Consider the following 12,383-nt stretch of genomic DNA (forward strand, 5'->3'; position numbering starts at 1 on the left):
GTGGCCGTTGCCATGGTCAATCACAGCACGAATAATGTGCCTCGCATCATTCTACTGTCGGGGGATCACAAATTGCCGGTTAGCTACATGGAACAAGAGTGACGTTTTTCTTTTCTTTTTTTATTATCTCAAGATACACTAACCGAATCAGCCGTCTTCTGCACCGCAACATGTCAAATGACCGAAAAATGAAACACTGACAGCTAGCCCCCTCAAAAAAAGAAAAAAAGAGCTGCAATCACGCGCTGCTTTACCATTCCTAAAATGGCGAGCTTACTATACTAGCCCAGGTTCTGGTCAACCAAACGTACTGCTTCTGGTGTTGTAAATAAGGATGATGCAAAAAACTGAAGACACTCGTGAGTAAGTCATTTGATTTTGTGGGACCGTTCGACTGTCTCGCGCCCCCTGATGTTGTTGTCCCTCCTTGGCTCTCTCGTCTCCTAGAATCTGGCTTCCCCGCACAGCAGCTGCGGCACCTGTAGTCGGTAGTTGCGCAGCGCTACGAGAGATGGCGCAAGTGCTCCCATACTGACGCTACCTGACGGCGGGGATAATCGTGCGCGAGATGAACTATAACTTTTTTTATTATAATTGACTTATCTCCGGCTGCGGGAACTCGGCGCGCGCTCGTGAGGCAATCGGCAGGACCATCCTACAGACGCTTTGCCGTTCGCTCGTATGTGCCAGCTAGGTTGCTTATTACCGCGACAGCGCCCTGTGTCGCAGAAAATCCGGCGTCGGCGTCCAGCGTCGGACGTCGTTTCGGCAAACATATTTTCATACCACTCATACCCAGGCCCTGTGTGTGGCGCAAGGAAGCTACTGAAGTAATCGGATTTCTCAAGATAAAATACATAGAAAAATCGTAAAGTACGACTTAAACTCAACCTGCAGACATGATAACGTCGGACTGTAATTTGACTATACGGGAAAACATAATCCTGTTACGCGAAAATTCAGATAACCCTTTTCCAGCGTTTCTATCATTTATCGACCGGTCCCGGCGTCAGCCATTTGCGCGCGCCGGCGCGTGACTATCTCGGAGACCACGGAGCGGCGCGCCCGGTTCCTTGCAATACCTCCAGATGGCGCACGTCTCCGCCGCATCGCGGCCCATGCAAGAGGCCGCGTTTCTACCAGAAAGCCCGCCTTCGTGCATAGCGTTCGCGGCCAGCGTTTCCCGGTAAACATTAGAGTTACATACGCTCCAGTTGCCGGGAAGCGTGAGAATCAGTCAGGCATCTTTGAATGCTATCGCGTTCCACTATTAAAGGCGGAGCTTAAGCGTCATCCGTCTCTTTTTATAAAAGGTGCAATAAGGGTCTTTGGTTTGTTTCTACTACTATGTTGTTTTATTCCCAACAGCACACGTGGGACCCCACAATATTTAACGGGATTTTAAGGACAAGATCGCGGTAATTTCCTTAGGGAATATATAACAGCCCATGTTTTTTTTTTAGGACGTGGAAAGGATTCACGTGCGAGGTTAGGCATTAAATGCAAAGCGCGAAATAAGCAACGCATTTCGGCAAACAACCATAGAGCAATAATAACATGGCGGATTGAGTCCCCGATTTAGTCGGTGGACAGCCGTGACGTGGCTCAGTAGAATCGAATGGTGTCGGGCCATAAGGGTGCAGGCAAGTGCCCACACAGATACCCCTACGTTGTTCATATTACAGCGAGGCTGTATAGCTCTACCGTCCAAGGAAATTTTCGTGCCGTAAGCAGAAATCTCCCGTTACGTGGGCCGATCCCGAAGATAGTGCAATGACGGGCCGACCCAGGGCGGAGGTGCAGTTCGCCATTAAGGGGCCCACATACACCTTCGCTGGTCATCCTTCTTCACAGAGTGGAAGGGCACTGAGTTTTTTTTCAGCCGCTTTCTTTTTATTTAATTCCTTTCATTCATTTTTCTTTCTGCCATCTTCCCCAGCACAGGGTAGCCAACCACAGATATAATCTAGTTAGCCTTCCTGTCTTTAATTTTATGCATGTGTCTGCTCGCGGAACGGCTGGTGTAGCCCAGCCGCGGCGCTCTTTCGGTCGCCTTCTACGTCACAGTACATCGGAGCCGCTATAGTAAGGAATTTGAAGCATAACGCACGTGCGAATTACGGCACTTAATCACAAGACGCATTGGAGGCGTCGCTTTCAGCGGATTTGTGATGAAACACAAAACGTGGTAGATGTACTCAGAAAAATGGTCAACTGCATTAGTCCTCGATCGTGCCAGAGATTTCACGAACGTGAACATGCAGAAAGTGCGAGGTACAATGTGTTTGCAAAAAGACTTGATCATCAGAAAGAAAGAAGCTTCATTCTTACGGAACATCAGGAATGTGGTCGATCCAAACGTTGACTTGAAATTTCGCCACTGCGTTCACGGTAATGCCCATTTTCTGAAAGAAACGATAGAGAACGAGAGCGCTCAGCAATGCCCAGACATTCTTCCGACGACAGCTTATAAATGTTTGCGAAAAAAAAAATAATCGCCAAGAATTTGTCGACACAGCGCCGAGGCTGGCTTTCAACCTCTTCACATTTTCATTCCTGCTCCACGCCTGTGACTGACTCAGTGGTGCGCGCTTGTGTGCGTAACAGTGGAGAGTGTGACCTTATTTCTTCCTACTCCTCTTTCAATTCCCTTTCCCGCTTCCCCAGTGCAGGGTAGCCTACCGGGATCAGCCTGGTTAACCTCCCTGCCTTTCTCTTATGGCTTATCTCTCTCTCTCTCTCTCTCCACACATGCAATTTGCATGTGTCAATTGCCAATTTAGCTTGCCAATCGCGCTTGTTATGCTCTTGCATTTGCCGCCCGTACCACGACCACGTCAGCACCAGAAGTGACATCAATTAAAAATGTATGGGTAACCTTTAAGCAACTTTACAAAATCTGCAATTGCATAACGTTTACACATGGATTCAACAAACCACAGTAATTTAACGTGGAATGACTACGTTTTGCTCGACTGGCTCTCACTCTTATAAAGCACATAAGAAACAAGATATGCGGCTACTCACGGCGATATCAAGCTACTGGTGGCAGCGTCATCGCCGCATTATGTCAATAGGTGCTCGGCGGTACGCATTGGCATGTACACGTCGGCACTTCACTGCGAAAGATTTTATGGTAATGAACCATGCTCGCTGCAGTGAACTGATTACATACTGCCCTCCGATGCAACATATTTGCACGACATGCGCGGGAACTTCTTGCTTACTTGAAAGAAGCGCAAGCTGTCATTCAATGGGGGACTCGCGCTGAGCCGAACAATGTTTGCTTCGGCACTTCTTTGGGATTGTTTTTGTGCTTGTTTCATTGGCGTTCCACTCGGTTAATATTGATGTGCAACTTAAGTATTACCGCATTCTCTGCGAATATTGCACTGGTTATAAAGAAGTCAGCATCTCTCTACAGCGAAGTTATAGTAGCAAGGTAATGCATTTTACATCAACGATTTGAGGCATGTATCCATGTATTATTTTTTCTACTTTTCTTGCGAAATGCAACGACTTAAAGAGTTCACTTAAACAAGGTATAGGCCCCTTTGAGTGAAAACACGATAGCCGGATCGGTATAGTTTGCTTCAGACGAGAATATTTTTATCGCAGTAACACTAAAACCCATAATTTAAGCACAAAGCATCCTCACCATATCTAATAACCCTCACCAATATCCTATTTTAGCTTTCCTTCTGTAGCAACTAGTCAAAAAACGAAAGCTCACGCTTTACTTGCGAGGCAAAATAGACTTACCCGCGTGGCATCAGAACCACATAGGAAAAGAAAACATCAGAGCACGCCGCGTAATCACTAAGCGAGAGTTCTGCAATTTTCGCAGTTATCATAATATAAAGTCTATGACGCGATGATGAGTTCCTCACATTCTCTTTGTTCTTTTTCTCTCTCTCTCTCTGTTTTTTTGCTGCTGTGTGATATTCACGACGCCTTGTTAATGTTGCGTGGTATCACAGAGATCACGGAACGTTCACCACAGAAACAGTTCTGTATTGCGTGTGAGTGTTTTTTTTTAATTTACAGCGAAGCTGTTTATGACTAGGTTCCCGTGCATTTTTGTTCTGCGTTAACAAAAACTATCATCATCGGCAATGGCTCATACCCCTCTATAAGGAAGCAAAAGATGCAATGGCTCATCCCTCTCGTAATGCAGAGGATATATATATATATATATATATATATATATATATATATATATATATATATATATATTTATATGGCGGGCGTAACAGACAACGCGTGGCGCAATCCAAACTAACCGTTGTTCAGCCAGCGCCCGCCAGGCGGCAACTTTGCTCGATCTCACAGGCAATCGGGGCGGGCGTAAAGGCTGCCGGTGAGGGCGACCGTTTCCACCCTCCTCCAGCCCTGATGTTCCCGACAGGTATCCGATATCCGAGCTAGTCCAGAAGATTTCGCTACCTGAAAGCAACACCTGATGTGTTGCACCGATAATTTACCGTTTGTACAATAAAGTTCATCTTCCTATCTCTCTCTCTCTCGGAGCTAACAAACAGAATTAATTTTTGGTTGGAAGTTTCTAACTTGAATGCCATGAGAAGGAACGCTGCTCACTCACCGGCTCAATGTCCAAGTACATCTGATGCTTCTTTGGGTCCGGTTTGATTCCCTCCAGGCGCATCTGGTAGATCGGATGTGCGTACAGGTAGTGCGGGAAAGAGATGATCACCGGCGCTCCTGCAGGCGCGCGACAACATTAATTTACGAGTACAACTTCCCCAAAGGAATTAGGCTTGAAGATGATGAGGCGCATCAAACAGTGTCGGGCTAAATAATGCAATTTTCTTATCGAAAATGCACATGACCTGCCCCAGCCGGCGCCCATTCCTACAATTGATGCAGCTGACTGCACTCGACATCGTTTTTCGATGGGGCCGAAATGCGAAAACACCCGTGTGCTTAGATTAAAGTGCACGTTAAAAAACCCCAGGTGGTCGAAATTTCTGGAGTCCTCCACTATGGCGTGCCTCATAATCAGCAAGTGGTTTTGGCACGTAAAACCCCAGAATTCAATTCACTCGACATCGTTCATCCACGACATGATCGGAGCGCAAGTGATTGACACCAGCGTTGTCCCCACAGCTCTACTGCCTGGCGCATTAGATTGCCCCTACTCGTGCCGTTATTACATTGTCCTGTTTCGCCGTTGATTTTTATGCGAATCAAAGATTCTTGTGAACACCGCTGCGATCTACTTCTTTCTCTATACAGCACGATGATGAAAAACTTGTATTCCCCGACCTAACCGCAGTATGTCGCCTCCTAGGCGCTCCTGTGCTGGTCGGCGATACGCATACTTCGTCGAACCCTCAGTGGTATGAACTGGTCAGTATAGTGATACCTGAAGAGCGATGCAAACCGAACAGTGTCAACGCCGCTTGTCAACTGTCACTCCCAGTGTCCTTCTTGCCAACTAAACATCGCGCGTTCGCAGTCTTTGTCACGTCGACGGGTCTTCCAACGTCGCGACGGACTTGCATTTGTTTCAAGCTGTATGTGCGTGCCCAGATCCCGGTCACCCCATAGTTGGCTTTCCAAGTCTCCTCGACCATGCCGAGGGGGGTACGCTCTTTCACCATCCTGCGTTTATGTAGCCTCTTTGTTTGCCCGAGCTACTTCCCCCCCCCCCTAAAAAAATATTTCACGATTTCCATGGGAAACAGCTTACTGAACGATTCTCATCCGCCAGCATGGTACCAACCATCGGAACGTCCTTACGCGCATAAAGGCTCATTATAGAATTCGCGTAAGCGAGCTCAGTGCACTAGGACGCCCACGCCAAATGGGGATGCACCACCTCTGTCCAAGTGTCCCATGCAGTTTGCGCCAGTCAACGACGCCAGACCGTCTCGGAGTGTTCGTGGGACTTTGGGGGCTGTAGTGGTTTTCGCGGTGGGAGCGGTCGCGAGTTATTCTGCGCCGTGCGAGCTGATCGCACCATCATTCCTCCCTGCATTTCATACGAGAGGCGGGTTTTAACAGTTATAGACAAGCACGTACTTTTCTATGCCGTGCGGTGCCAGTAAAGAAACCAGCACGTAGGCCTTGTTTGAGTCACTTGTTCAGCCTAATATGTACGTGAGAGCGTTATTACGAAGTTGCAGAGGCCGTGTGGCAAATTATACAGTGATACCAGCAAATCACACTTCTATCACAAGAGTGCCACTTTCTCCCATTTGAGAATCGCCGTCTGCTGTTGAGTGGAGCGAATGACAAAACAGTTGCATCAATATGACGCCCATTCCCCGGCTTTAAATCCACTCCTGGAGATAATGCGTCTTGGACTGCCCGAAGACACGTGAACCCTTCTCGGCCTGGGATAGATGCGTCAGAAGAGGGCGAGGCCGTGAGTACAAGCGTTCGAGTCGGCCATACTGTGGCTTTATACCAGAACAAGGTGTTCGGCTACGATTTGTGGTGCGGTTCTGCAGAGGCATACAGCGTACGCACGAACGCGTCCAGGCCCCTTTGGGGACAAACCTTGCACACAAGTGCCGCCCGCACATACAAGGGAATTTACGTCCGCTTACATCGTGAATCCGTCTCTGCCACCCCACAGTGATGACACAAACATTGGCGTGTTTTTACATGGGGGGCACAGTTGAATCTGTACTTTTTCCTATTCAGGGCGTGCAGAAGGTGTGCAGAACACAATGAATGTCCAGAGGTCGTAAAGGTCACACGTCCCCGTGTGCCTGCAAATGCTTGAAATTCCGGGGAACCGACCCATGCGCAAAGTGCTATACCTCGAAGGACCAGACAGGTGAGTCTCGGTAAGCTTCTCGTGTTGCATTAGCAAGCTCGAGCGAGCTGAACACGGCAGAACACTGTACAGTAACAACCCGCGCTCCCGGAGAGCTCCCCGAAGGTCACGACCGCACTCACCCTTGACGCAGGCGGAGACGTTCAGGGCACCATTGGGAAGGCACGTGCTGTCGCAGAAGCAGTGGCTCTCCTGGGAGCTGTAGTTGAACATCCGGGGACTGGCGTAGTAACGACGAAGCTTCACGCCACGGGTCTCCACGTCACCCAGAAACTCCATATCGATGGACCTGTCGTCATGCACCGTGTTGCATCAACGTCAGTGAAGTGAAATAGTCGCTTTAATAAGAATTTCCCAAGCAAGACGTCCCAAAACGCGTTTGAAAAAGAAAAAACGATGTCAACAAGTTATAACACCGCGTAAAGTTGAAGCGCAATGGTTCCACGCTGAATGCTTCTCGGTAGGTGTGGGGAATCTAACGATTATGGGGCACGTAGAATAATCCAAGCGCACGGGCTGAATCGCTGAACCAACACCCACTTCAAGACGGGAACACGACGCGATGCCACTGTTTTCAAGTGACCAAGTTTAAACAATACCTCACATACAATACCATGCCGCTATGATGTACGTCACCGAAGAGCCAACGGAGAAATGGGTCGTATTTTGTGACTCTAAGGCAGCCCTTCACAGCATCAAGTCTGCATTACGTCACAAAACTTCCGAGCAGATGATATCTGACATCAGGGAAGTGCACCACCATGCTCTGGAAAGAGGGCACACCATCATATTTCAATGGATTCCTGCTCACTGTGGCATCGTCGCAAACAACCTAGCTGACAAGGCTGCCCGGTCGGCCCACGAAGATACGCATACGCGTTCAATACCTTTGGCGAGGTCGGACGCTGCCAGGGAACTTCGCCTATATGCACGCAAAAAGTCGCAAGATCTCTGGAGTTCAAGTGCCTTCAATTGCCGATTATATAACTGGACCCCACGCTACGGCTACAACTACCACCTAGCCTTTCCTGCGGCGAAGCAACCTTGCTGTACCGCTTGTGGCTGGGAGTAGCGTTCACGAACTCATACTCCTATCGTTTAGGAATGGTCGAGAGCCCGATGTGCGATTCCTGTGGGTGCGAGGAGACCATCGAGCACCTATTGTGTACTTGTCCTCGCTACGATGTACAACGACTCTCTCTCTGTGAGCAACTTTACACCGAATGGACTCAAGACCGTTCACGGAGTCAAAGATACTCGGACCGTGGCCACACCCGTCACTGGAAAGAAAAGCGAATCGTGCATTAGTGCAATACTTGAAGCGCACCGGCTTAAGAGATCGTTTATAGTGTCCCTGTGCATAGTGTGCCTCTCACACGCACTCAGTGCTTACTCTCTCCCTTTTTTCCTCTTTCTATCCCCCTTTCCCCCACCCCCGGTGTAGGGTAGCAAACCGGATGCTCTTCTGGTTGACCTTTCTGCCTTTCCTGTCCTTGCTTTTTCTCTCTCCTCGCACGCCGACAACTCTGCGCCACCTTCATTCTGATAGCCGCAATGTAACTGGAGTATAACTTCAACTGTTATGCCCCATTCTGTTCAACTGCACCTTTCCTGGTGTCCTTTGTAAGATTATCGTTGTAAAGAACACATAGGTGTTGGACTAATCATTTCGTTCATCTGTGAGCTACATATAATGCAACGACCCTGCAATCTATGCTACGCAGGCGTAATTAGTGACTATTCATGTGGTTTTAGACATTTCATAATGGATACTGCATACTAGAAAAAGATCAAAGGTTGAAAGAGCAGCACAAAGTCAGCCTTTAGAGTCAGTTTATCCCTGAGCAGAGAATAATATTCACGGGAACAATAATGACCGTACTAGTTAAATATCACAAAAGCCGATCTTAATTTTCTCAATACACTTGCACACACTATACAAGCACCATACCATCGCTAAATATTACGGAGACCTCAAGAGGTAATTGCCGTTGAGTATGAGCCCATAGCATGCTGATATCAAGTGCAACGGCTCGAGCGCGAATGCACTATACAGGATGTGCAATGCATGTCACGCGCATTAACTCACCTGACCCGAATAACCGGCCAGCTGCAAGGACAAAGAGCTTGTGCTTGTAAACGCGCGTGTCGCTCCCGACTACAAGCTCTGACTTTGCAAGGGCTCACTTTATCCCGCGCGCAGCACGTAACCGACCTTCTCCGTTTTCGCAATGGCCTCATCTCCATGGACTCAGGAAATATACGATACCGTCAAGACTCAGGCGTAACCCTGTTGTTAACTATCTGACACTTACCTACAGAAATCGGAGACGAACAGTGTTATGTTGTCCTTGTTTTCCAAGGCAACTGGGGGCCACATGTCTCCAACTGAGAACACATAAAAAAGAAAGAACAGGCGGTGTGTCATTATTTTACTCTGTCGTTGAAACGCTTTACTCATAAATATTTATCAATACATTCTTTCGACAAACGTTTGTTAGTATTCCTTCGAGGTTCGAGGTAAAGCGGCGTACCTGTTCCGTTGACCATGTTGCAGTAGCCGCGGTAGGCAGACGTCTCACTGGTGTTGGAGAAAACAAAAAAAGCGAAATTCGTGAAATTAGACAAGTGCGAGGAAAAATGCAATCAGTTTTGCTTTATTCCGCCACCAGTCTAAAGGCTTCGCCCAAAATCCCGGACTAACAACTGTTCACGCTTATCAAAACACGACGAGTTCTGCGTCGAACGAACAACTGGTGTCGAATTCACGAAACTTCACTTTCGTAAGTGAACTTTGCCATTGGCAGATCGCCTCTGCTAATAATACGTGTTCAGCATCAGGACTGGCTAGATTTTCTCTTATGAACAATTCTAGCGTTAAGAGCTTATACAAGTTCTGGCCTTTCTTTTTTGGTCTCTTTATGTACATCTGCTCTCTTGATCATGGTCAAGGATCACCAGCACACGACAAAATGTAAGAAACTCGCGAACACGCGCAAACTGCCTTTTGAAGAGCGTAAACAAGACGCAGCCACATTGGGGCGCATGGAATAACTTGCGCGAGTTACTAAGGGGTGTGCGGGCGCTAGGGTATAGCAATGACATTAAGCGAATGCACAAGCGACATTTCATCTCGAAAATTACAAAGCTTGCAGCCTTAACTTACGATACAGCTAGTAGGGGTGCTACGGTTTAACCTTGCAATCGTGCTCGCTCTATATTTGTAGTGGGCTCGCTGCGCGCGGACAAAGGTGGTGAGCCTTCCTACACGATCCTCTTCACGCCATTTCTGGACCCTGCGCGTGTAACGCGGGGGCGCCATAGCCGAGTGTGCCGTCAAAATCCTGCAACCAATTGCGCGCTTGTAAGCCTTACAACTTCTAATGAGTACGCAAGCTTGAGTTTGGTGAATTACACCTTCCATAGCAGAGTGAACTCCCTCACACGCTATACACCACGCCCGTTCGTATCGACAAACTTACTGCCGAGCTATTTATAGCACTCTTCTCTGAATGCCGAGCGAGAGGCTAAACGATGCTCCGATAGCGCCATGCGTGACGCAACATCGACGCAACACTTGCACGCGACACATGCATGCTCGAGTAATGGCTTCTTTCCTCTACACAATGATACCAACGTAAAGCGTGCGAGTGGTAGAGTTGCAGCAAAAAATATAAGCGATATTGGTGTTACATGTTCTCGTTACGTTTTGTTGTATGCCTGTAACGTCACATGCTGTGTCAGCAAGGCGAATCCCTATGCTGACAAAAACCTGACCGTTGTTTCAAAGTCGAAAACCACGGCTTCTCACGCTAGAATATTTCGTAGGAGCGAATTCCTGCCAATCTAGATGCTAAACGTATCGTCAGCGAAAGCGGCCGACCAATGGAAGATAAAATTTACGAACGAAAAGCTTTGTGAATTCGGCCGCCGAAGAATTGTTGTTTGTGGACACAGGAGCGCGCGCGCACGCACACGCATGCATGCACGCACGTACGAAAACACAGAGGCATCGTAAATCACAACCTTCTTTTGAAGTTCATTGCGATCCACTTATAAAGCACGTTAAAGAGGTCCAAGACTAATCTGAAAGGCGTGCTTACTTTAACTGCATTCTGCAAGAAAAAAGAAAAGCACCAGCAGGAAGAACTGGTTTCCGACATTAAGCAGCTTGAGCTGTCGTTTCAGCGTCAAGCTTACCTCATACATATACAGTACTGCCGCAGATAACAAACACTGAAACCCACCGAAACACGCCTGTCCTCTTTTTTCTGACGTTCAGCCAATTTATTTTCCCGCGGTCTGTTTCCCTCCGAGTTATGGCAAAAGAATGCTCACTCTCGTCCGTTGAATTTGTCCATCGCTCCGTAGTTGTCCATTCCTTTGGCACCCGTGAAGATGGTGTACTCGCCGTCATCGGTGTCATTTTTCTGCATTAAAAATCAGAGGTTCACACATCCCATACTGAAGCAGCCGGCCCCGTATTAAGACAGACAGATTAGCTCACCAGACTTTAATCGCCGAGAATAGACGAATTTTCCTGTTATTTTGGAGAGACTATCAATTAAGGCAAGTGCCTGCAATGTGTATTGTAATTAAATCATACTGAACTTCCAACTAGACAACGTCATTTTTAATGGAACAAGTAGAAATATAACGTTCTGTTGGATTGGTAGATGGCAGTTTTGACAAAACCAGATGTCTACTATAATATACTGTAAGCAAACATGTGGCCTGAAAAAAAAAAGGAAAGGGGGGGGGGAGCAGTTAGAAAGAAGAATGGCGAAATCCCCAAACCAGCACCCGGTTACGTCACATATTTTGACAGCGTCGTAACGAAGCTTAGTAAACTGCTCATTTCCGAGGCATTAGTTGGACTTGCTTCGAAACTAACCTGAACCTAAGCCTACAAGCTTCCTTTGTGAATCTTCATCCACCAAAATGGCTCAAATATATGAGACGGTGCTACGGCTTCGGCACCAAATAAAAACACCAAATAAAACAATATGGCCACCCCTAATTTTTTTCCTTTGATATTCAATTTTTTTCCCCGCCGAATAAACACTAGTTTTTTTTTTTCAGCTATAACCAATGTATGTGAATATAGTGTTCCTCTGTTTATATTTAGTGTCAACGTGCACCTTACAAATAACTGCGCGTACTTTGTGCAGGCCTTTCATTAGTTCAACAAAACTGATAAGAAACCTGTAGTCAGCGCCAACGGCAGATTCTCCCGCAAGGGTCATTCATCGTGATACACGATATCTCCTTGGTCACTAGTGTCATTTTTAGACACGCTATAAGATAAATCTTTACCTTGGGGGCAAACTACGATTTTCCTGTTGAAAAGTGGCAGCTTCACTAAAACGGCAATATTTTCCGACTAAGTATAACTCCTTTTTTTTTTTTTTTGTAATGAGGATTTCTCTTGCTAGCTATAGTCAGCGGCGGCGCTAAAGTAGAAACTTAGTAAGAAGCAGCTTTCTAATCAGACCTGCCGCAACTGTCATCTGCTGTTGATAATAAAGTATATCTTCCCCTTTTAAAAGAGCCCCTTGTGTATACCCTTGAGCTC

At 47.2% G+C, this 12,383-nt stretch overlaps 1 protein-coding gene across 2 annotated transcripts in view; it reads right to left on the reverse strand.

Annotated features, from left to right (window-relative positions):
• LOC142579452 (protein croquemort-like) overlaps nucleotides 1-12,383 on the reverse strand; it is a 111,368-nt gene that overhangs the window by 20,154 nt on the left and 78,831 nt on the right. For both annotated transcript variants that reach the window (XM_075689629.1, XM_075689630.1), the window contains exons 5-10: nucleotides 11,147-11,238; nucleotides 9,343-9,389; nucleotides 9,124-9,196; nucleotides 6,931-7,097; nucleotides 4,604-4,722; nucleotides 2,332-2,405 (exon numbers count right to left, since the gene is read on the reverse strand). In XM_075689629.1, the coding sequence (XP_075545744.1) occupies nucleotides 2,332-2,405; nucleotides 4,604-4,722; nucleotides 6,931-7,097; nucleotides 9,124-9,196; nucleotides 9,343-9,389; nucleotides 11,147-11,238 (572 nt within the window). The remainder of the gene's footprint in view (nucleotides 1-2,331; nucleotides 2,406-4,603; nucleotides 4,723-6,930; nucleotides 7,098-9,123; nucleotides 9,197-9,342; nucleotides 9,390-11,146; nucleotides 11,239-12,383) is intronic.

This window comes from Dermacentor variabilis, chromosome 4 (genome assembly GCF_050947875.1).
Source record: "Dermacentor variabilis isolate Ectoservices chromosome 4, ASM5094787v1, whole genome shotgun sequence".
Classification (NCBI taxonomy): Eukaryota; Metazoa; Arthropoda; class Arachnida; order Ixodida; family Ixodidae; genus Dermacentor; species Dermacentor variabilis.